The sequence below is a fragment of the Papio anubis genome, chromosome 11, assembly GCF_008728515.1.
Source record: "Papio anubis isolate 15944 chromosome 11, Panubis1.0, whole genome shotgun sequence".
In the NCBI taxonomy this organism is placed as follows: Eukaryota; Metazoa; Chordata; class Mammalia; order Primates; family Cercopithecidae; genus Papio; species Papio anubis.
The window spans coordinates 93,178,205-93,203,947 of record NC_044986.1 but is presented as its reverse complement, the minus strand read 5'-3'; the positions used below and the strand labels follow the sequence as shown (position 1 = coordinate 93,203,947).

The window sequence follows — 25,743 nt, the reverse complement described above, 5'->3', positions numbered from 1 at the left end:
AGCAGCATGTGTAGTAAATCATGTAGCAAATCTTTGCAAACTGCTGGTTAAACACCAGCACGCAGCCTTCCAGCCATGAAATGAATATCACTGCTTTCCATAATAATACATAACCAACCAATATTGGTAATGTCATAACGTGGAAAGCCTCATTTCTAAAATGAAAATCTGTCTTTCTCAATAAAATACTGCCCATTGAGCTAGCATTGGCAAGGGAGCGTTTACCAGCTTTTAACACTCCCAAGGCAGGTCAACACAAGGGCCTGAAAAAATAGAGGACAAAGAGCTGAGGTCTGATTAAAAACAGGAAAATATTTTTTGAGGGGGAGACTGTCGGATTTTCTTTGGGGCATCTCTGATGACTCAAAGAGCTGTTTAATTCATCACTTGACACTACAAGCTAAAGAAAATATTTTTAAGCAATTGTCTCATTTCCTTAGATAAAACACATGTTTTTTGACAGAGCCTGGGCCTGTGAACATCAATGCTATTCTAGGCTCTGTGGGCTTAACTCATAGTACCTGACCATTGTGCTCATTAACTGAGGATCCTAGACTTCTTACTGTCACGAATCTGAATGCAGTCGCTTTAGAGTTAGTGACATAACTCCCTATCTCTTTCTGTGTTTTGTCTCTATGGTGGTATTACCTAGAAAAAATCCTGATGGCTAAGGCTAAAATTACCATTAATAACCAGAAATTCATGGTGCAACCTCTACATGTTAGGTATTTTATGAAGGGTTAAATTCATATACAGTGTCTCTTTCAATTCTTACAACAATCATACAAGGGACGTTTTATGGACAAAGAAACAGAGGAACAAAGTGATATGTACCTTTCTCAGAGTCATATAACTTACCAGTGTTTGACCCAGGACGTATACCCCAGATGAGACTGGTGGCCCATGTATGAGCTGCTACACCCATGCTATTCCCCAATTCATATTTTATAACCATAATGATTGGAAAGATAGTTTATAATTTCTCAGTAATAATAATTAAATCCAATAGCTTTTCTTTTTAGAGATTCATTATTTTATATAATTATAAGGAATATGAAATCATTTCCGATTGTGTTGACTATCAGTTGAACATTAGCACTTGCTACTAAAAAGTAAAACTTTGTAAATAATTTATTCATGCTGTCGAAAAACAAAATGCTAGCAATGAATCATTTTGAGCAAAGGATAACAATGAAATACTTTAAAATTCGGGTAAAGAATAAAATTACCCAAGTAGAAGAACAGTGCAAGGTAGGAAAAACCTCATGAATTTTCTTTTAGTCTTCATTGCCTGAATTAATCCCTTTTTCCATGGTTAAATTAAAGGAGAGCATTTTCCTGCGTGGAAACAAACAAAACCTTTGCTCATAGTAAAACAGTCCCAAGTGAATGAACTGACGAATTTTCCTACCAGAAGACTTGATCCTGCCAGTTAGAATAACATGAGATAAGGCTGCAACAGCACAGAGGCAGTGGAAGGGCTGGCTTCCCTGACTGCCACTGCAGTCACAGCAAAAGAACAACAAGAAAATGAGTAAGAAAAATGAAGTCCCCACACAAGGGCTGACCTCCGTCTCTTTTGGCAGATGAAAGGATATAGTGCTTACATGGGCTCTGGCACGTCTGGATTTATAGCACATTCTCCCACTCTCATGTGAATTTTTCTTTTTGCATAAATCAGGAGCAACTAATTAAAAAAGAAATATTTAATTCTGACATGTTCTTTGAACTGGAGTCCCATCTGGTTCTGTCTGAATAGTAAAATCTGCTGTAGTTGTTAAAATTGGCAAGTAGCATTGTCCAAAAGAAACAAAAGGGACTCAATGCAGCAGGTTAATACTCCAGCATTTCAGCTAGAGACATTTCCAGAATCCAGCGACCCAAATCGCTCCAATCTGGAAACCATAAAGATCAAATGTGAAGGTGAAGAATGCCATTTTTGGGTGGAGTCACTACCACTGCTCTACATTTTCTTAGTGTGATGGAAACAGCATCAGGCTCTGAAAGACCTTTGTTTGAGAGCGACGCATGGAACTGTGGCAAGCCACCAGAAAACACTCAGCTTATTTTATGAAACACATTTAAGACAAATATGAGAAGCCAGTCTTCATGCATTTGACGAAAGAAACCTGAGGGCTTCTTTCCTCTTCCACATTATCTAGAGCAGATATAACTGTATTCACCAAAACCAGACAAATATTCCATTTATATTCCTCTCTTACTTGATGAACCTGTACAAATCTGGACACCAGGACACAATACATTCTGATAACAAAGAGGGAGAAAATGAAGTGGTTCTGGGGTTTCTATACACTCTGAAATACAAGTAATCAACATCTAATGCAATTTGAAACTCATATGTAGAGTCAAAGAGAATGGCTGATTACATCTCTATGCTTTAGAAAATATTGTTTTACATTTTTAAGACATACATCGACCTGTGATATCTTTTCTTCTTTAAAATAAAGTCTTTTCCTTCAATGGCATGTTAACTTGCAGATGAATGCCTGGGAAACCTTTAACAGCTTGGTCAAAAAGATGACATTTTAATGTCCCCTCCTCCCCTTCCTACAAAGAGACTTAGGAGTTCTTGCCAGGCAGTAAAAGATTCAGGGACTTAATACTTTTAATTAACATTTTTTGAATGCTTATTTGTAAGTTACATTTAATTTAAACCTGAGCCTAACCCTTTGATTTGGAAAGAGGACATGCTGTCAGAACAGACCAAATGTAATCCCTAATAATTTGGCTAAGATTTTAACTTAAAAACTTTCTGATGGAAATTGCCTAACTGAAATTTCTTAACAGAGAAAAAATAAGCATGCTACAGTTTTAAAACAATGATAATCAGTCTCAAATATGTATACATGGGATGAGAATCTTCCAGTCAAGAACCTCATAGGAGAATCAGAGCATGTGCTCTTGCTAGATTGGTTTGCTTAATAAAGAGTTAGCGAGCAAGTACTACATAGAAGGCATGGGCAGGTATTGTGCTCTCCTGATGTAACTCTTGATTCCATCTGATTGTTTATGTGTAATATCCATGAAAGCTAGGAAAGATTCTTCTAGTAGAAGACTGAGAGGGTAGGAATTGCATGGGTTAGGTAGGCAAGAGAAATGTTGGGGTTCAGTGCTGCTGATCTCGTTGACTGCAAGGATACAGCTCTAGATACCCTGTAAGATTAAGTAGAGTGTGTATACAGGTCTCTCGCTCCTAATATTTGTCAGCCCTAAAACAAAGAGGGTAACAGTAACAGAAGAATGAGTTAATGGCTGGTTTGGATTACAGCCACTTTGAGACTTGGTAGCAGAATCGGTGATCTCTGCACATAATTCAGTAGGACTGTATTATGTTGATAAAGGATTGCTGATGATTATTGTTTTTGTTACTATTAAAAACTTCTCTGGGGCAACCATGATGTGTCAGGTATTGTACTAAGTGCTAACTTCCTGTCCCTCATCTTACATTTTCTCAACTGTCCCTCAAACAGGTTTTATAGATAATGAAGCTGAGACATAACGCAATTAAGACCTTTTTTTTTTTTCTTTTTTCACACTCCTGGTCTTTCTGAGCAATTATTACCTCTGCTCGGAGTCTAGCAACTGATAAACTATGGAGCTCAGAGTGTCTGCTCACACAGCTGCATCCCAAAGCCCAATCATGGAGCTTCACACATCATAGCCACTCAAACTAAAAGTGTGAAATTACAGTAAACTGAAGGATGCCAAGTATCCTGATAAAAGCATTTAGTCCATTAAATCCAACACACATTTACTGTATGCCAGGATCTGGAAGCACACAAGCCTATATGGCAGTAATGATGTTATGAGACTGAGAGTAAAAAGTGTCAGCCTAGTGATAAGTGGGGCATTATAGGATTCAGAAGAAGGGAAAATTACTTGTGGAAGGGGCTAGAAAGGGCGTGATGGAAAACAGGTCGTTCGAACCATTCAAAGTGGACCTCATAGGATTGGAGGTTGGACTTTTGTGGGGGGAAGCAGAAGTGGCCAGAGTTGATGAACTAATGGCAGAAGAAAGACAAAAATAAAAAATAAAAAATAAAAAAATAAAAAAATCCCACCAAATTGCCTACATTTGAAAATACTTGCTATGAATATTTTCCTTCTTTTTTTTGAGATGGAGTCTGGCTGTGTCGCCCAGGCTGGAATGCAGTGGTGGATCTCAGCTCACTGCAACCTCCACCTCCTAGGTTCAAATGATTATAGTTGCTGGGACTACAGGGGTGTGCCACCATGCCCAGCTAATTTTTGTATTTTTAATGGAGATGGGGTTGTGTCCTGTTGACTAGGTAGGTCTCCAGGCCTCAAGTGATCTGCCCACTTTGGCCTCCCAAAGTGCTGGGACTACAGGCGTGAGCCACCATGCCTGGCCCAATGAATATTTTCCTTCTATCTAGTATTTCATGGCAAAATTCCTTTGGAGAGCAAAGATAAGTGTCCTCCCCCACTGCACACACACACACACACACAAATGCGCACGTGCACGCACACGTGCACACACACATTTTGCACTGGCCTTTATGTAGTCCAGGAGTCTAGGCTATGAAGTGTTTGGCTAGTGACAGAAGGGCAATGAAATCTTCTTTGTAGGTAAACTTGAAGTTCATGATCATGCACTACACTGCTGAGGTAATTCTGCTAAAATGTGTGGTTTCACTGCCTCTGGGAGTCCAAGCATTCCTGGGAATGAGACAAAACCTCAATCTGTATGAGTCAGCAAGACTTCTCTCTTGAGTCTAGCAGCACACACTGCAGCTCCTACCCTCTGAGGATGTCTACATTTAAAATAAAACCTGTCAATGAAATGGCACAGAAACTGCGGATGCTTTCTTTAGAGATTCACGCTTCTGTTGAAATCACACTGTTCTCGCCTCAAACATTTAAGGAGAAGTTCATGAGCTCAGAGCATGATCTTCTAATGATGGGCAGTTGTGTTTCTAATATCCAGCCCAATGTGGAGAGAACTTGATGGGTGGCGATTATTCATTCACAACACAAATAAGTGCTAGGTGCTTGGGTGAAAGGGAGTGAAGGTGATAAGATTCCTGCCCTCTAGATAGTGAAGGAAAAAGTCAAGTAAACAGTAAATCACAATGCAGAGTGAACAGACTGCATTAAAATGAATCAATGCGTTCTGGTACAACAGAGAGAAAACTGGGGTGATGCAGGCAGCATATGGTGGAAAACAGCACAGATCCCAGAAGTAGTTTTATAGCTTTGACCTGCAGGAGTGACCTGGATAATGATAAGCAAGTTACTTAGTCCATTCAAGTCTTAGTTTCCTCTTCTCTCGAACAGAAATGCCAATGCTTACCTCATTTAGTCATTCTGCATGGCTATTATGAAGATCACGATGATGCATATATACACATATTAACCGTAAGAATGTGACCTAATTTTTTTTACCTAGTCTTTTGGGTAACTGGAGTGGGTGCCTACATGTGTTTGTGTGTGGGTGGGTGTGCCTAGTTTTGCCGGTAGTACCTAGATTATAATTCCTTTGAAGGAGAGAGAGAGTCTCTTTCACTTTAGGCCAGGCACGGTGGCTCATGCCTATAATCCCAACACTTTGGGAGGCTGAGGCAGGTGGATCACTTGAGCTCAGGAGTTCAAGACCAGCCTGGGCAACATGGCGAGACCCTGTCTCTACAGAATATAAGAAAATTAGCCAGGTGTGGTGGCATGCTCCTGTAGCCCAGCTACTTGGGAGGCTGAGGAGAGGATCACTTGAGCCCAGGAGGTCGATGCTGCAGTGAGCTGCAATCGTGCCACTGCACTCCAGCCTGGGCAACAGAGGAAGACCCTGTCTCAAAAAAAAAAAGAAAAAAAGAAAAGAAAAAAGGTGTCTTCTTCACTTCAAATTCACCTATTTTCACATATAGTGCCTAATTCTTAACAGATGTCAATAAATGTTTGTTGAATTTAAATTCGATGTTATGTAAGTCTGGCATTGCCAGCAAGATCTGAAACTCCTTTCCTCCAAACTGCCTGTCATTAAAGTCAATGTTAAGGTGTTTGAGCACCTGACTTGTACCCTTAAACTAGGAATGTGGCTACTCTTATCTTAGCATTTCTAACTGCAAATATTATAATGAATCATAAACTTTCTAGTCCTTTGAAGAGTCCACTTAAAACTAGAGTCTGCTGACTGGTGAGTTTCACTGGCTAGGTCCACACCATGTGAAGTATTCCTTTTTATTTATTTCTCAAATGACCTCTCCCTAACTCAATAGTGCTTCTCTTCCAGGAGTTAACCCCAAAGGCATCAGGGATTAAACACAATTTTCACTATATCTATTATGCTCTCAAGTACCTCACTCAAACCTCTTCTCAACCTTCTTATTTTAGAGTTAAGGTTATTTGCAAGCATGACGTCCGCAGGATGTTTATGTATCAGATGTTTATCTACCTGGTATCTCAGACTTCTCCCATACCCTTCCTGTATTTTTGAAAATATAACAACATCAGAAATTGACTGCATCACTAGAGTGACCGCATCACCATGGTTTTACCAAATTAACATACGATCTTTTATAAGTTGTTGGAATTATAGCTTTCTGTGGCTAGGAAATGAATATAGACTTCAGACCTTTTGCAATCTTTGTGTTTCTTTGTCTCATGGTCTTTGAGAAGCAGCCTCACAAGAAAAAAAAAAGCCTCATGGAAGAAGTCTTGGAGGTGGCTGTGCGATGAGGCAAGGATGTCTGACACGTTTCCAAGGTGCAGTTATTCACACACACACACACACACACACACACACACACACACACACACCCCTCTCCAGGCTTTCAGCAGTTTAAAGAAATTTTCAAACCTAAAATACCAGGAAAGTATTAAATAGTATGTACAGGTACGGTGTGTTTTGATTTTTAAAGCGGTTATACTGTGCTACCCATAAAGTTTTATCTGCACTATTGGGGTGATTTCTAAGTGACTCAAGATAAACACACACTTTTACTCAAACAGCATCTGTCTATTCCAGCACAAACAAATGCCTTGTTGATTATTGGTTTTGCAGTTAATCACGCCTTTAATTTTTCTACCTTCCCCTTTAAGCTTGGTTTCAAAAACAAACACAAGGATGAATTTCTGGAAACGAAAGACTTGCAGATGAGGGTGATGGTCTAAATCAGTCTTTTGGCCTGTAAAGTTTGACAGCATCTTTTTACAGCAATTTTCCATGTATTTCCCGGTGATCTAGGTGGGCCTCTCCTGGTAATGAGAGTTTCCTGTGCTGATGGAGAACTTGGAAGTGCAGGTGTCCAAAGAAACTCTCCTTGGCATTAAAAACCCTGCAAGGAGCTGATGGGATTACTGAGATTAAAGTCGGCCGCCAGCCTAAGGTTATAACGAATGCTACCCTGGAGACAAGAACGAAGAGAAAGAACAGGCTGCCTAGGTACAGCTGGTTGTCAGAAATTGTGGGTAAACAGTTAGTCTCTGAAGGAATGCCAATCATTCCTGAGAACAGATGAAATGAACTTCTCAATTTAATATTTGGTCAACTGCATTTCCCTGTTGGAAGCTTACCATTCAGCCAGGAACTGTATATGCTGATTTGTTTTTGAAGCTCACATTAAGGGGATGGGGAAAGCTTTGCAAAAATGAATTTTCAAAGAACGACTCTCCAAGAAAATCATGTGTAATTAGAATTCACAGCAGATGTTTGGAACTGAGCAAAGGCCAGCCTAGGGCAGGAGAAAGGCAGTCAAAATACAAATGCCATGCATGGAGGTAGAAAATGAAAATGAAGAAGGAAAAAATGTTACCCAGTTGTCTGTGGTTTCTGTGCTCCTCCTGGGAGAAAGGGGCAAGGCATACCATTATTCTGTGCTCTGAAGACATGTACTCCTTTTGCCATTCAAATACTGTCAGTTGACAGAACTCAAATCCTATCCATATTCCAGAAAAAATAATCTATCAATACTAATTTCATGCATTTCAGCCTGGGTCACACAATGGAAAAAATGCATCTGTGCAACAACTTTCAAACCATAGGAGGACAAACACAGATGTCACACTGACTACATCATGTTAATCCTCTCCTAGCACTGCCTGAAGTCCTTAACGTAATGGAAGCTGTGGCTCACATCTATCCACTGGAACCGTTCTTAACACACGGTTGGATACCTCTATTTCAACCACATACTTGGAGGTGACAAGAGGTGAAACGCTTTTTTGGTGGACATGGCTGTACTGTTGTATGTGTGTGGTGGTGTGTGTGGGGTGCATTAGGGAAATCTTTGACAGAAAAAATGGGGCTAAGGCACATGTTTGGAAGGGTTAAAGAAAAAAAAAAAGACATTCCTTTCATACAATCTTCCAGGTGTTCAGAGCAATAGAAATCCTCTCACATTGCCATTATAGTTTTAGACGCCAAGTTAGGGATTAAAACATATCACTTTGAATGATTTTAATACATTGCCAGTATTGAAAAAGAAATGAACTGATTCTTAATCTGTTTGAATTATTTTTAATAAAAATATTTTAATTTGGATGAATTTTATATGAGATTTTTACACTTTAAATTTTACACTTTAAAGAAAGATAAGTAGATAAATAGATGTTTGTATTAAACCCTTCTGGAAGAACAGCAACATTCTTCCACTAAGGAAACTGGAATACTGTATTATAGAAGTTGATAGTCGGAGCTGAATTTCAGCATAGAGAGGTTGAAACCCAAATCACCTTTTCCTGCCTCCTTTTACTTCTCCCCAGAAGACACGGGACTGTCCAGATGAAGGTCAGTAAGATGCTCAGTAAATGAATTCATCTATTTATAAGTGGTTGATTTTAGAGGAAATAGCATGTTAAATGAACAAAAGTAATATCTGATTTTTTTTAATGTGGAAATGACTGTTAAATAAATGAATTCTTGCATCTTTATATTGGAGCTTTCCAAATACATAACAGCATCCTTATAAATATATACAATATTTAGAAACTACATTAAAACTAAAGAAGTAATATAATGTATGTGCTGGCAATGATTAGTTTTGATTTGTAAAGGTATGTTAAATAACTAGGCTAGTAAAATTCTGCATGTTACGCCCTCATTTTTTAAGGTGGAAAACTTCAGAAAATTATTTTCTCTTCTCCCCCTAAACTCTGTGTACCTCCAGAAATATCAAAAAATGTTTCTTTAGTATTTCACATTTCACATGATTTTCTAACTTCTTTTCATTATCATGACTATTTCCCACTGGAAATGTGGTATTTCATTTCCAGATCCTCAAACTTAAGGCTCTGTGAAATTTCTTGCACCTGTAGCCATTAGCCTTTGGGTCTACCTGGGTCTCGGTCTTTTATCCTGAGATGGGATCTACTGCATCAGCTTTAGCCCTAGGTAAACACACCAAGGCTAGACGGATAAGACAACTATAATGAGTTTCTTCAGACAGCTGGATCCCTGGCTCTGCCTTTTCTTTTCTTCTTTCTGGGTTAGTATTATGGTCTACAAACTACTCAGAATGGAACATGGTATTTGTCTTCTTAAGGAAGGAAAAAATAGCAGATTTTGGCAGGACTTTAAGGTGTGAACAGTCTGTAATGGTGGGTAAGCCCATGCCTTACAGATATTTCCTTCAAAGACTGGAGGGACATGAAAGATGAACTGTCTGGGCTTCATCTTCTCTTCCCCAGTGGGCTGCCCTTTCTTACAAGATAGCACAAAAGCACCAAGGAAAAAAGGCCCCACAAGTGAGGTTTCTATGTGAAATCCCCAGAGGAGCTTCACGAGGAAGCCAACCTGAACAATTATTTGATCTAAGAAAAAAAAAATCTTGTTAATTAAAAAAATTTGCTATGTGCTACCTCACATAATTATCAATAGTGTTTGAGACAAATTCCAGCTATACTCCATATACTTCTATTTCATCTTAGACAAGCTCAGGGTACTAGCTGATTGAGTAAACTTATTTTTAATAGAATCACAGAATTTTAAATGCTTGAAACAACCCAAGCATCTGTCTGGTCCAATCACCCATCCCCTGGAGAATTTCATCTATAGCATTCTCGGGCTTGCTAAAAGAATAAAGGAGCTTATTTGTTTATTTTTCTAGATCCAAAATATGTAGTTAGAAGTTTAAAGCATTGGAATTGTAGGAAGAATAAAACTTTGGTAGAATTGAGACATCTCATTCTCCTGAAGGAAGGCAATTAGAATAATGCCATCAATGCATTTTAACCCCTTGGGGTAAACAGAGCTGGGAAAAAAATGCCCAAGTCACATGCACAAGTGCATATGTGATCATCCTCAATCCTAACATGTGCAATTAGTCTCAAACACTCTGTTCAGTAGTTGGAAATATAAAAGCATAATGCATTTTATTACTATTGGGATTTATAAAACACTTTTAAATTTAATCTACTTTCCTCCCTTTATTTGAATCTTGAATTGAATGAGATTAGATGGCTAAGGGAGGGAGGGAGGGAAGGAGAAGGAGATGGAGAAGGAGGGTGGAGGTTTGTGTGTGTGTGTGTGTGTGTGTGCATGCATGCTTGTGTCTGTCTTTGTTTCAGATCAGCATCCAAAATTGCTATTCTGACGTGGATCAAAATTGCCATTTTGATGTGGTGCTTTCAAATGGTGCATTAAATGAGAACTACACAAGGGTATAAAATCCTCATCTACACCAGGGATTTGGAATTTCCAGGGTTCAGCCCTCTCTCACCTTTGGAGACGGTGGCTATGGATGTGCTAGAAAAGTTTTAATGTATGGGTTTTGCTAATTCTGAAGAACACACATTTTTTTTTTGCTCTGGTGCTTTCAAATTACTATATGAAAGTTATTTAAAGCTTAGGAGTTGGTGTGTTACCTTACACGCGACATAAATGTAGCCATTGCTCCTAAATGTGAACATTAATGCACTCTGTAAAAGGTGCAATTATTACCGCTGGGACAGAAATCAACAAACCCCACCAAAGGAATTTCTTAAAACTGCTATCATAAAATCTGTGCATGTTATGGATTTCATTAACATTTTACTCCCTGAGGATTCCCAATTGTATAATAACAGAAGTTCTTTAAATTTTAAATACCACAGACAGGAACAGCCTTTCACCCAAAACAGATGTGAAACCATCAACCTTACCTCCTTATTGGTCCACAGATATGAAACTGGTTGGTAATTGATAGCTTTTAATGTGTTGCTATTTAGGTTACAGAAGTGGAAAGTTAATATTATCGTTCCCATGAAAAGATAAGTTATTAACCAATAGACAGCCTTTTCAACCACGATTCTTTCCTTTTGATTATATTTGAAGTTAAAAAAAAAAAAAAAAACCCAAGAACTGTCTGATTTACATACCACATAAAAACAAAACTAGGTAGACAAAGGTCGGTGACATCCAATGTTCATGTGTCAAAGAGCTAATTTCAGTCTTATTTTGCCTGAATCTTGTCAATGGTAATTTGCAATTTTATCCCATGCTTCCTTTTCTTAATCCTGTCCTTATTAGTGCATTTTGAGACCCAATGGTACAGCCTTCTAAAATAACATCTGTATTTATTTAGCTAAAAACAGTTCACGTTTAAAAGCTAAAAATAGGGAAGCCTAAGATAAATAAGCAGGAAGGTTTATGAAGCTATTTTCCTGCATAAGGTCAACAAACACATCTGTATTTTTGGAAAACAAAAGAGCTACGGTTCTGTTCAAATAATATCTACAAGCAGTCTAGAAGTGATAAAAGCCAGCCAAACAGCAATGAACTTTTTCTTTCAAAAGGATGACTATATGAAAAAAATGACTTGATTAGAATTTTAGGATCTACTATGCCAGTGGTTTTCGAGCGGGGGTGATTGTTCCCTCAATAGGATATCTAGCAATGTCTGGAGACAGTTTTTGGGTTTTATGACTTGCGTGTGTATGTATGCTATGTGCTTCTAGTGAGCAGAGGCCTGGGACACTGTTCAACATCCTATCTTGCACAGGTCAATCCCTCCAAAAGAAAAAGATTATGCAAATCAAAATGTCAGTATTGCTCAGACCAAGAAACCCTGCTCTAGATGTAGTCCAACCACGTAAGTTAAAGCTTCTGCAGTGACTGTTCAATTTCATAGGCACCATTTGCCAGTCAGCAAATAAGTAGGGGTAGGCTCACGTTTAAACACGCTTAGTTGGTCTTCACGACACCAGCCTCAAAAGAGACTGAAATCCATTTTCATCTTGTTACAATGGAGTAGGAGCAGGGATGCTAAGATTCTAGTCCAGGTTCTGTCATTAACTTCCTCTGTGGTCTTTCAAATCACTTAACCTCTGAACCTATGCAAAATAAGGGATTTAGACAAAAGGATGCCTGTATCCCTTTTAGTCTTAAAGTTGAGATATCCCTGAAAGAAAAAAAAATTCTTCTCTAGACTATAACTATGAGTGTTTGTTTCAAATAGATGCTGCATCAAACAATAAGAAACCAAAAACTGTAAGTACAATGGAAAGTTATTGCTACACAGGTAATTTATTTGTAAGAGTAATTCTACCTGAACAGTGGTGGTTCTTGAAGAATTGTCTTTTCGGTGATGCTTCATCATCAAAATCTAAGAGGCTTTTTCAAATATCATACATTTTCTTTAAGGTGTGTTGACAAGAAATTAGTATAATCATTGGACTGATTTTTTAAGCTGAATTAATTAGTCAACTTGACCAAAATGGTTAAAATCATCTTGGTAATTTCTTTTTTTTTTTTTTTTTTGGTAATTTCTACGAAACAAAACAATTGGTTAAAAATCTGCAAATAATCATCTCTCATGTGTGCATCTGTTTTCCCCAAATCATACCCTCCTTAAAAAACAAACAAACAAAAAAACAAACAAACAAAACCACTTAGAATTTAATCCATCTCTACCTACATATTCCCTTCAAATGACTTCCTGTGATGTAAAAAGCCATGGTCCCAGGCCGACATTAGGAAAAGTTCCTCAGGACACTGTAGATTTTGGAACAGACTTCTGGGTGGAAACTCAGTCATAGGTAACAGACCTCTGCTTCATTAATGGTTAGTATGTAAAGCATTTATTTTATGGAGGAAGTAGAAGTCAATGCAGAATCAGGGTAAGCACCAAAAGCTCACCTTGGGGAATTTTGTTTTTAAAACAAATTGTCTTCCTTCCAGATAAATGTTTAGGTTGAAACAGCATGTTAGTATTAGTTGCAATAAACACACACATACACACACGCACACACAGCACAGCACACCTGGGGAATCCACATTCATTTGAACAGCTGTATTTTACCTAGTTTTGCCAACACTGTATTTTACAACCATCATTCCACATTTGGGTAACCCAGTGAGCTATTTCTGTCAGTTCGCTACTCACAGATTTATAAAGTATCATTTTAATGTAATTTTGACAATTTACTAACGATCTGAATGAGTTAATACACCCCCTAAAGTATCTGGTTTATAGGCACAGAGTGTTGACAATCAGGATAACCTGGCCCTATCTACGCTCTGGATCAGTCAATTTAGCAGGTGGAACCAATTTTGAATACAACACTACGAACAAAACCTGTGAGAAACCAGCAATTTTGTGAAAAAATCAAGGTGATACCTGTTCCACACTCAACCCATTAATACCAGAGAATAAAAAATTTGTCCACAAAGTTTAGCAGAAAAGAAAATTGTATATGAAACGTGTTAAAACAAATGACATTCTAAAGCTTTAAGGTAAATTACTTCAGTTTCTACTTTCAATGTGAGGAGATTTTAAAGATAAAACAAGGGTTTCAAGTAACAGATTCTTCAAATTGAATATGTCAGCACTCACTCATCCCACCTGAAATGTGATAAAAATATATCATACTACCATTTTTCAGAGGAAATATTTCCAAGGGCTCATAAGTTACTTCACTCTATTTGGTCTTAAAGGAAGTCCAGGCAGGCCCTTCTCAGCTCCTGAAATCACGTCTATGCCATTGTGTTATTTTTCATGCCCATTCTCAGCAAGTTGTAACAGGCAATTCAAGTTTTGAATCATGACAGAGCCACTTTGGAAGTTGCCAGAAGCAACAACTCACTGCTCTGGATGGAATGTTGGTGAAGTGTATGGACGGGAAACCTCGGAGGACTGAAGGAAGGACCCCAGGGCTGAGGGTGGCAAACCTGATTGTGTCTGACAGTCTGGTCTGTGGCGCATCAGGCCTGATGCCAGGATTAGTTATGTATCTCCGAATAGCTGGCATGAGAGTATCTCTCCAGTGTACCTCAATCGCAAGAGCACTCAGTGAAAAACATAATCAGAGTGGCCAAAGAGCTTTGCAAGCCTCGGCTGCACCCTGACTGGGTGTCAGATCCAGAGGCAAGTGGCAATGCACGTGCTGGCCACGGTCTGACTTCTTCTGTGCCTGCTGTCTTGCTTCCTGAGTCTGAGGAAGGATATCCATGTCCATTGTGTAAGACCGAGATTTCTCACAAGTTATGTCTTTCTCCGGAGTCAGGACTTTGGTGAACTATTTAACCCCACTGGGCCTCAGTTTTCTCATGTGAAGATGGGGGTAAAAATCTCTGGTCAACTGACCTCACTTAGTAAGATTAAAATAGGACGTATATAAAAAGTGCTTTTGGCCAGGCGCAGTGGCTCATGTCTGTAATCCCAGCACTTTGGGAGGTCGAGGCAGGTAGATCACTCGAGGCCAGGAGTTCAAGATCAGCCTGGCCAACATGGGATGAAACCCCGTCTCTACTAAAAATACAAAAATCAGCATGGTGTGGTGGTGCATGCCTGTATCCCAGCTACTCGGGAGGCTGAGGCAGGAGAATTGCTTGAACCCAGGAGGCGGAGGTTGCAGCAAGTCAAGATTGCGCCACTGCACTCCAGCCTGGGCAGCACAGCGAGACTCTGTCTCAAAACAAAAGTGCTTTTGTAAGGGAAGAGTGCTATGGAAACATAAGATTTTGTTGTTAGAATATGTGTCACAATTAATTTTAAAATCTTTAAAGCAAACTTAAAGGCTACTTAGATTGGACCAGTTTCTCATGTTGAACTTAGAGGAAGGGCATTTACTTTCTTTTGACACTGTTGTCTCAAATGACTAAACATGACTGTGTGTGTTTCAATTCCATTCAGCCCATCTCCCTACCATACTAAGGGCTTTCATTAATGGTATCTGCTTCCAAAGTTCCTTCAGAGAGAAAATGGGGAAGACTTTAATATTATTTGAGAAATACATATAAGGCAAAAGGGAAACACGAAAATAAGCTTCTTCAGCAGGTTGGCTCCAGTCCTTCTTTTCTGGAAATTTCCTTCTTCTCATACCTCAGAATTAACATCTGCACTAGAAAACGGAGTGGAGAAAGAAGAGGCTCTTGCCTCAAGGGTTTGTTGATGTGGTCTTACACCTACAGACTGTCTTCCTGGAGGTTTCCTTCTGTCTGATTAATCCATAAGAGGGCTGATTTACCAACCCAAACAGGATGTGGTTTAGAAGTCAACCGCTCTCTGCTCCTCCGGAATAAGTGAAGGCATACATACTCTAGTACCACAATTTTTTTCCACAAGAGAAAAAGCCCCTAAATTTGGAGAAGAGTAGTTTCAGCTCAAGTTGATTTGTCAAGTAATTTAATTTCTAAAGTCACTAGTGGGTGTGGTAATCCTGGTGCTATTTTTGTTTTTTCAAACAACAAAGTTCATATCCCACCCAAGTATTACGTCTCTTGTTTTTTTTTTTTTGGTCTCCTGGCATTTTAATCAGAGAAAAGTCACAGTTGTTTTGAGGAAAGCACTCCCAAGAGCTTTAATTAAAGCTGGAAGGATAAATCTGTTTACAGCGTGGTGAACACTATCATTAATAAAACATTGAAATAATTAACGAATTAAATTCTGCTTTGCGTGTCAATGGCTACGTTCAGGATCTTTGAGAACGTCTCCCCAGAAGACGCAGTACACTGTGTACTTAGTTTGCAGAAATGAAAAGGAAAAACTGAAACTGCATTTCTCTGAGACTCATAGATCATAGACTGAGAGAGCCTGAATGGAGTGAAGGCTACATTATCTTTATTTTATGGGAAAAGAAACTCAGTTTCAATGAGCGTAATGGCCTGGGTTCTAATGATGTGCTTGAAAAGGAAGACTTTTGATCGCACCACTGATACACAGTCTGTATTTTGCATCCTGGAATGATTAACCAGAAACAAAGGAAGGAAAAAGGTGAAATTAATAATAAGATCAGCAGCTCTGGGACACAGAATACAGAATGGAATAATCTGGAAAAAAAGGCAAGGCAGGCAAATTTCATAGTGTGATTAACTCTGCCATTGACAATGAGGGAATTTTAGCAGCTCAGGATATGAAGTGGTTTTTTCAGCAGGATGTGACTGTGTGCAAACCTTCACACTGGGACTTCCTTCACGCTCCTTCTCACTAACAGGCTCCTTGACTTGTTTTTAAGCTTTCTGGCAGACAACAGATCTCACAGGAAGCTCCAATGTGGACGTTCATATCGACAGTTAATGATGCATTGTTTTTTTTTCTTAATGCCACTCAGTAATTTCCTAGGGAAAACAATGGGAACCAAAGCTTGTTCCTGTCTTGATGGAAAGTCAGCTTCCAATATTGCCTTATTAATTTAACACATGAAAGTATTTGTATACTTGTTGTTGCTACAGCAACTTGTTTTGTGGGGGCATATTTCACGCAAAATGTGAAAAATCTGAAAAAGAAAACAAACGTTATCTGCATATTTATGTGCATATAAATATAAATGTATGTGTGCTAAGGTTCTTGTGATTAGAGGTATGTGCCTCTTGCCCTCAGTCTAAATTATGCTGTACTTGTTGGTTAATTTACAAAACATCTATCTAATGAAAACAACAAGCCAACCACTTCCAAGGAGTTTCAGAAAAGCTGGAAACACATGAAATTATTCATAATTAGGTGATCGGTGGATGATAACAGCACCCACCCTGTACACAGACACAACGAGCATGTAAATGAGCCTGCTGAGCTCGGAAGGGGAAAAACGGTAATTTTACCTCAAGGTGAACCTGAAGCTAAGCTTTTGTGACTTTCACCTTTCAGAGAGATGGAGCAGCAAAGTCCCTGCATGCTAGGCTTAGAAACAGGAAGCACCCAACCCATCTCAACGTGATTCGGCAGGGAGGTGATGGACATGTCATAAAATACACTTGAAAGTATATGAATGGGAATAAATGGTAAAAATCCTGCATACTGTAATATAAACAAGTGGGTGTTAGAGTCCGATAGATCTTGTTTCCAAGCCCATCACTAGGTCACTAGGTCACTAACTGTGACCTTGAGTGTTTACCCATTTCTCTGAACTTCAGCATCCTCGTTTTTACAATGGGGATGATTATACCTCCTTCCCAGGATTGCAGTGAGGATCAGATAAAAAATATGTCAAGTACTTAGCATAGATCTGGCCACATTCTGTGCACTCGATAAAGGATCAATGTCCTATGAGTAGGACAATTGTCATTTAAGCTCTCCTCCCTCTAGCCAGATGGGGCCATGGCTTCCTGTTGCCCCTCAGAAGTTAAGTGTGGCTCTGTGATGTGCTTTGGCAGTGAAGGTGGGTGGAAGTGATCCAGCAGGGAGACCTGAGAACCATCACGATGAGCTGTGATCTTTCTCCCTCTGTGATATGGTCAGGCTTTGTGTCCCCACCCAAATCTCATCTTGATTTGTAATCCCCGGCATTGAGGCAGGGACCTGGTGGGAGGTGATTTGATCATGGGGGTGGTTTTCCCCATGCTCTTCTCATGATAGTGAGTGAGTTCTCACAAGATCTGATGGTTTTATAAGTGTTTGGAAGTTCCTCCTTCCCTTGCCTCTCTCACCTGCCACCATGTAAAACATGCCTGCTTCCCCTTCTGCCATGATTTTAAGTTTCCTGCTTCCCTTCTGCCATGATTCTAAGTTACCTCCCCAGCCATGCAGAACTGAATTAATTAAACCTCTTTCCTTTATAAATTAACCCAGTCTTGGGTAGTTCTTTATAGTGGTGTGAGAACAGACTAATACACTCTGCCTTGGGGCAGGCAACATTTCAGAGGACGCTGTTCCCCAGGTCTGGGTCCTGGTGTGAGAAGATATGGAGCAGACCCCAGCTGGCCCAGCCATAGAACATGGCATGAGCAAGAAGAAAACCCTCTAGTTTTGGGAGTTTGAGGTACCTTGCTTCTCCTGATCATGTTTTCTCCTTGGCAAAAAGAGATGGATGATTTGAGATTTTTTTTTCTTCTGGGGCAATCTCAGATTGTGTCTAACTCCAAAGAATGATGTAAATCTCTTCTGTTGACAAATGCTTTGTGAGAGGCCATGTAGTCTCAGTGTTTTCACTGACAAGAGAATTGCCTTTCACAGAAGAATTGCTACAGTTGCAGTTTCAGAGCTCCTGGAAGACCACCATTTCTACCTTAATGAGAGCTTCCCAAGAATGGGACTATGTTACTGATACAGGAGTGCTGGGAAGGGAGGAGCATGGTCCCTTTAAATGATAGGGAAGGGGGAAGGGAAGTGCAGGGTAGAGAAAGGAGAGTCCTTGGCTAGCGCTCCACCCCCACGGACCAAAGTGAGGACAGGTACTCCCACTTTCCCTCCCAAATGCTGCATTTTCCAAGACCACCTGGGCCCACCACGCCCCCATCCTGGGCCTTTAATAACCCGAGACCCTAGCGGGCAGATACACAAGCGGCTGGACATCGTGAGGAACACAATGGGGGAAGAAGGCACAAGTGGCTGGTGGTCGAGAGCCCACCCGTGGAAGAGCACACCAACAGGCACCGGCGGAACGACGGTGGAGTTTGCGCGGAGCTGTTGGAGAAGAGTCCAGGAGAAAACCATCTCCCTTCCGGCCCCCTCAACAATAAAACCTTGCACTCATTATCCAAGATCACGTGTGATCCGAATCTTCCTGTACACCAAGGCAAGAAACCCTGGGATACAGAAATCCCTCTGTCTTTGTGATAAGGAAGGGGGTCTAATTGAGCTGGTGAACACAAGCCGCCTATAGACGGCAAACCAGAAGAGCACCTGTAACACGCGCCCACTGGGGCTGCGGCTTGTAAACATTCAGCCTTAGACACTGCCGTGGGGTCGAAGCCCCACAGCCTGCCCATCTGTATGCTCCCCTAGAGGTTTCAGCAGAGGAGCACTGAAGAAGCGAGCCACACCCCTATCGCACGTCTTGTGAGGGAGACAAGGAGACCTTTCCTGTTTCATTATCATACAAACATGCTTAGTGCTGCAAAATGTAAGCTTCCCCGGAGAGGCACATCTGTCAATCATACTGAACTGCTTGTTGGTTTGGGGATGTGGGAAAACAAGTTACCAAGAGCTATTTTGACACAGGCAAATTCATTTCGTTTCTGACTTAATCTAGAGATGGATTCAGCAATCCCAAGGTAGACGTCTCATCTTTTCTCACCCTCGACATGTTTCTCAGTGTTGGAGGTTAGCGTGAGTTCAGTCTCCTGTAATAGGCCATTTCACTTTAAGTGTATGTTAAACTAATATTGACCTTTCCAAAGTAAAACAAAATCTGGTATTTGTGCTTAAAAGACTGAAGCAGCAATAGATGTGGAAAGTAGAGGATTAATCATCTTGTGTGGTTTTTTTTTTTTTTTTTTTTTTTTCCCTTGCTTGGAAACTCTCTCTGGGAATTAGTCATTTTATATCTAGCAATAAACGTAAGACAGGCTCCGACTATTCTCCTGAAAAGGAAGCCTGGATCCTTCAGCAAATAATCTTTTGTATAATTTGCCCACAGTTTAACCCACAGATCCAGCTATGGATGTTTCATTTAACAGTGAGTGAAAAACTCAGGACTGTCAGCATCAGGCCTTTGGGTGGGAATACCCAGATATCAAGGTTGGGCAAGTGGGCATTAGGAGTGGTGCCAGGGATGAGAGGGGGTAGATGGCTGGAAAAAGGGGTCAGTGGTGGGGATGTGGGGCAGACAAGGTATCTGTGGGGATGTGTAAGTGACGGCGGGAAGTGTCAGAACAAAGCGAGGAAAGTAGAGGCAGCATCACTAATGAGGACACAGGTATGTACATTTCACGCCTAAACATAGATATCTCATCAACGGAGAGTGCCTTCAACCGAACCCCTTCTTGGATGTGTGCTATATAGACCTACGTGGAAAAACACACTCCAACCTTTCCTTCCCTTCTCCTACCCTGAACAAACAGAAATCTATACTTGGAAACAATTATTTCATACACGTCTATAAACAGGATTCATATATTTCATCCAGGAAATAAAAACATGTCAAAATAGGAAGCCCATTAACAGACAGTGTGTAGTTGGGAAAAATCAGATCTTGGAGCTGTTATCAAAGTGAGACACCTGTACTCACATTCTCGGAAGAGTAGTATGTGAGTATCTGAGAAGATAAATGGGTTTTCCGGGATGTCATCTGGGCCTGCTTTTCTCTGATCGTGTAGTGATGCGCTCATTTTGCAGTGATGTATACCTGACGGCCATTAACCTATCTTTTCATTGGAGGCCATTTGGCACAGTACCACTTTCTTTCAACAACCTCTCTAGACAGTCAAAAACTTATTCAATCCTAGATAGGCTTGATCTTACGCTGCATACCTGTATCCACTCTCGGTAGGAATCTTCTCCGGGAGTCCACCCATTCTCAGGATAGTTCAGGCGGGAGCGCTCTGCAGACCAGTTGGTGCTGTACTGGGAAGAAGCTGTGATCTGGTCAGAATGAATTTCTCCTGATTCCATGCCCACAGCTTCCATACATTTGAAATCTGGAGGGAAAAACAGGGCCCAAAGTCATCAAAACGTAGGGGATTTAATGAAATTTAAAAAAGAAAAAGATGCATTTTTCTTTTTTAACTTGACAAACCAAAGAGTTCATTCATTCAAAATTCTTTAAAAAGATGGTAGTAAGGGACTTACTGGAATGTAGCACTGATACTTGGATTTTCATGGCAATATTTAAAAATAAGCTTATCAAGATCATACAGTGATTAATAATTTTGCCAAGTGGACTTAGGTTGACAAAAAGACTGTTTGAAATGTACCAGGAAATGATGAAAATTCTGATTTATGTTCACAGTTGAGTGTATGTGTTTATAACTATCTATGGCTCTACCTGTCATATGGGTACACACAAAAAGCTGTATTTAAAATAAAATTTTTGTATTAAATTATTTCTTTTAATATCAAAGAGAACTGAAAAAAGACTCTATGTCTAGTTACAATTCATACTCAAAGGATGGTAGATCTAACTTCCTGTCTTTCAGATTCTACTATTGGCACCCAGACCACCTCTTCCTGACTTCCTTTGTTCTTATGCCCCGCCTCTGGCCTGATCATGACTATTAACATAATTAGCTTATTAAAACACGCAATTATGCATTGGGGGTAAACTGCACTGTCACATGGCCCCAAAGCACCACAGTTTTAGAGCACAAAATCAAAATGCTCACAACAGTGACCATGAAACGTCAAAATCTATATTCTCTGAGGCCTAACATCCTCAGTTTGATGATACTGGGAAAATGAGCATTCAGTTTTAGGAAAATGTTAATCCAAAGTACACAAGTGAAAAAAGCTTTAGAGATTAAAGGGAAGATCCTCAACCATCCAGAAAATCTCAGCTAATCAAAATTCCCCATTTTCTGAATTTTCTATCAATAACAGATAAGGTTTTAGGGCATACAAGGTTTCCTTGCAATGGTTTCATATTTTTAAGCTTAGCTTTGTTATTTGTAATATAACAATTATTTACAGGCACAAAAATACATAAATCAATTAATCCAATAAATAAAATACAAATAAGGTTTTGAAATTTCACTGGCCTCTTTATTTTCCAGTGAGATCTGCTGTAGAAGATATGAGCATATCTGTAGGATACCTCTTCAAACACCCCTTGTCCTCTCCCTATGTTACTTTACAGCCTGGGAGCTAGAGCTGATAATTGCACAAACAATTTATTCTTTGTTCTTTTTTGTTGTTGCTCTTGAGACTGGGTCTCTGTCAACCAGGCTGGAGTGCAGTGGCATGATTATAGCTCACTGCAGTCTTAAACTTCGGGGCTCAAGCAATCTTCCCGCAGTCTCCCAAGTAGCTGGGACTACAGACATGATCCACCATGCCCAGCTAACTTTTCAATTTTTAGTACAGTCAAATTTGCATTATATTGCCAAAGCTGATCTCCAACTCCTGGCCTCAAGCAATCCTCCTGCCTCGCCCTCCCAAAGCATTGAGATTACAGGAATGAGCCACAAGTCCTGGCCTTATTGTTTGTTCTTTCAGATTTTTTCTTGGGCCTTTAAAAGACCTAGAGACCACAAAAACTTTGAGGAAGGGTTGAGCTAGCTGAGTTGAGTATTTTAATAGAATACAAAAAACATAATGGCTTCCTCCAGCATCTTCCACAACCAAACCACTGCATTATCCACACTTTGTGACTGCTCTGTCGGTGAACTACTGCAGATTTGTTCTTATTGTCTGGGAAAGATGCCTGTCCTCTTATGATGCTCAGCCTTGTATGCATTGGAGGGTGCCAGGTAGATGCTCTAGTCACATTTCATTGTTTCAAGGCACTATTTTGCCATTTCCCACTTTCTCCCATAATTTCAGAGGCTCCCAAGCAGGCTTCTCACCCACAATTTTATGAAGAAAGCACAGCAAATAAAAGAGAAAAACAGATACCTGGCACCCACGTTCACAACACATTACTTTAGTGCTTCTTGTGGCCGCAGGTGTGTGAGCAGGAATAACATTGAGTATTTACCACAGGGCTTTGCAAAATGAATAAACACTGACCTTCTGAGACACTGCTCTGCAAGACACTGTAGTTTGCTGAGAAACCTTCTTTTGCTATTGCGCTGTCGGTGTAAAAAACCATGGAGAGAATGCCCGATGAGGATCGGATTCGACCTGGTGTTTTCTGTCCACAGTAACGCCCAATGTGAGGGCCAACTGGAACGGGAGGAATACAGACAATGTCAGAATGTCTTTTCTCCTGCAGCAGATGCAAGAATCACCATTTACAAACATGGGTCCCAGCAGAACCAGAAGTGTTTTCTAACCTGAAGCAAGGCTTCCCTAAGTTAATTGGTTTGCAGTGAACATACTGGATTGGGTTTGCGGAGAAGATTTTAAAGTGTACTCAGAAGGGCAGTAACAGGCATCACCGCATTCCCCAGTGAGCAGAACTGTTTTCAGGAACAGAATCAAAATGCTTGCTTCAATTGCAAAGAATGAGATTTAGGCTATTGAAGTGGCACCTTGGTACCCATTGGCAGGGCAAAACTGTATACACAGCCCAGCGCCAACAGATTCCTGCTAAGCTGTGGTCACTGAGGTTTCTGAGTTACCTATCCTCACCTCTCTTGCCCTAGGGGAGATTCTGGGGATGCTGATGTCCAGGGAACCCTGTGGTCCGATCAGTCCCAGGGATCTGATCCACAATTGAGCTGTGATTGGCTTCCTCATGCTATCTTTTTGCCCTGGATTCTTATTATGATAAACATCCCAAGCTTGGACAAAGGACAATGGATTATGTCCTACTCAGGGCTTTATGTGAAGACAAATCATTGTAACTATGTAAAAAGTTGGAGACTACATATACCAATAATTTATAAATAATGGCAACCTATAATCTAAATGAAATAAAAATGCATCTGTCTGACTTCTGTTCTAGTTTTTTCTCTCCTAACTGAGAGGTGACTTGTTTCCAGGGGCCAAGAAATCACCAAAAGCATCCATTTGATTGTGCACACCAGGAAATAAAGGGGACTTGAGGAGGCGAATGATTGGGAACACCCACTAATTTATGTTAAAGTCAAATTGTTTGATGGCTGAGTGCAGTGGCTCACTCCTGTGATCCCAGCACTTTGGGAAGCTGAGGTGGGCGGATCACTTGAGGTCAGGAGTTCGAGACCAGCCTGGCCAACATGGTGAAACTTCGTTTATGCTAAAACTACAAAGATTAGCCAGGTGTGGTGGGCAGTGCCTGTTAATTCCAGCTACTGGGGAGTCTGAGGCAAGACCCAGGGGGTGGAAGTCGCAGTGAGCCAGGATCACACCACTGCACTCCAGTCTGGATGATGGAGTGAGACTCTGTCTCAAAAAAACACAAAAATCAATACAGCAATTTGCTGTTTGACTTAAACTGGCCACACCTTTGTTGAAGTGCTTTAAGCAAACCTTGGCAATGAGTAAACTGGAAGTTGCCTTGGGAAGAGTGTAGAACTCCTCTGGATGGCGAATCTTTCCACTTCCCTGTCCTGATCATCGACAAGCCACATACAAAAAAGTCCTTTTTTTCCTCTAGGTTTTTTCATTGCACATATGGTAAAAACATACCAGATGGTTTGGGTTTAGAAGGACAATATGGTGTGGACTGTTTTCCCCTCCAAGAAATCCATGGTTCTGTGCGTTTCAACTAAGAATGATTGCTTTGTTTAAAGAAGCACATTAGGTGGACATGTCCCTGGAGGGAGGGGCCTTCAACAGGGACGTGGTGTTTCAAGGCCAGTGTGTACAGTATGGATGCAGGACGCGGCGGATGAAGGCCAGGAGAGACTTCAGATGTGGTTGCCAAAGTGAACCTCACAAGAACTGGTCTCCCTGAAGCCCCGAGTACCAGCTGCGTTCCTAGTAGGCAGCAAATCCGAGCCCCTGTTTTGTGGATTGCACAGATCCTCGGCTGACAGGTTTTCAGCTCTTGGCCAATTCTCTTAAAAAAAAAAAAAAAACCCAAACAAAATAAAATAACTAAAGTAAACCAAAAATGGTTCACCTATTTGAGTTAGCGCAAAAATGGGCTGCTTTGAACAATACCTGCTAATTTCTCAATGTGTTGAAAATAATGGAGTTGAGTGAATTCAGAGTTTTCTCTCTATCGCAACCCCTCACTCTCCCTCCAGGCACCACACAGTTTGTGTGCTTAGACTGCTTTATCATGAAGAAAATGAGGAGGATGACCCAGTGGGGAGGATTGATACGGATTATCTACAGGGCATCACGCTGACACGGACAATAGCTTTGCATTATGGGAGCAAATTTTGTTATATTAGACTTCTCTGTTGGCAGAAGAAAGAATCTCAGAAGATGAAACTCTTGCTGTTTTTTGTCTCTCTTCAGCTTTAATCCTGGCTTCTAATTCTTCTACAGGTAGTGGTTCTTTGCTATTTAATAGATTTTCTTCATTCTGGATGTGGCCCTAGTAGTAATGTAACACTTTTTTTTTTCTTATCTCTGGAGCACGAAGTTGTCCATAACATACACATGAAAATACCTTGCTAGAAGCATACACTTAAGTCTTTACTTTCCTAAAAAAGAATCTCATTTCTGATCTGCAATATTAAAAAGAAGGCTTAGAGTCCATTCAGACTTCCTCACTACTTTTTCCCTCATTTAAATTCCATTAGTGTGGCTTCATGATGTTTTTTCTTTAGTTTGTGGGCAAACGTTTACAGCCCTAATCCTTGGGGTCATTCTCTGATCGCCACAGCCGCTGACCTCCCCCGGAATACAAGCTCGCAAGCAAAGCTGTGATCGCCCTGTGGAAGCCCAGGCGGCTGATCCTCCCCGCCACTATCACCCAATTCCTTTGGGGAGGGCAGAAGGGGAATCTCTTTGAAAGAGAAAACAGAAGAGAACTTGTCTGATGCAGACTTGCAATTTAGAGAGTCTCCATGACTCACTGGTTTATAATGTTTAAGACATGCTGGGTAAATCTGCCTTCTGTCCCTAGAACATTGCCCCCGGACAACAGCGTGCCACTCTC

General features: G+C 40.4%; 1 protein-coding gene across 6 annotated transcripts in view; it reads right to left on the bottom strand.

Moving 5' to 3' along the window:
* The window catches only part of NRP1 (neuropilin 1), a 149,916-nt gene that overhangs the window by 49,041 nt on the left and 75,132 nt on the right, over positions 1 to 25,743 (bottom strand). For all 6 annotated transcript variants that reach the window (XM_031652402.1, XM_031652401.1, XM_031652403.1 and 3 more), the window contains 2 exons: positions 22,773 to 22,928; positions 20,580 to 20,746 (listed from right to left, as the gene is read on the bottom strand). In XM_031652402.1, the coding sequence (XP_031508262.1) occupies positions 20,580 to 20,746; positions 22,773 to 22,928 (323 nt within the window). The remainder of the gene's footprint in view (positions 1 to 20,579; positions 20,747 to 22,772; positions 22,929 to 25,743) is intronic.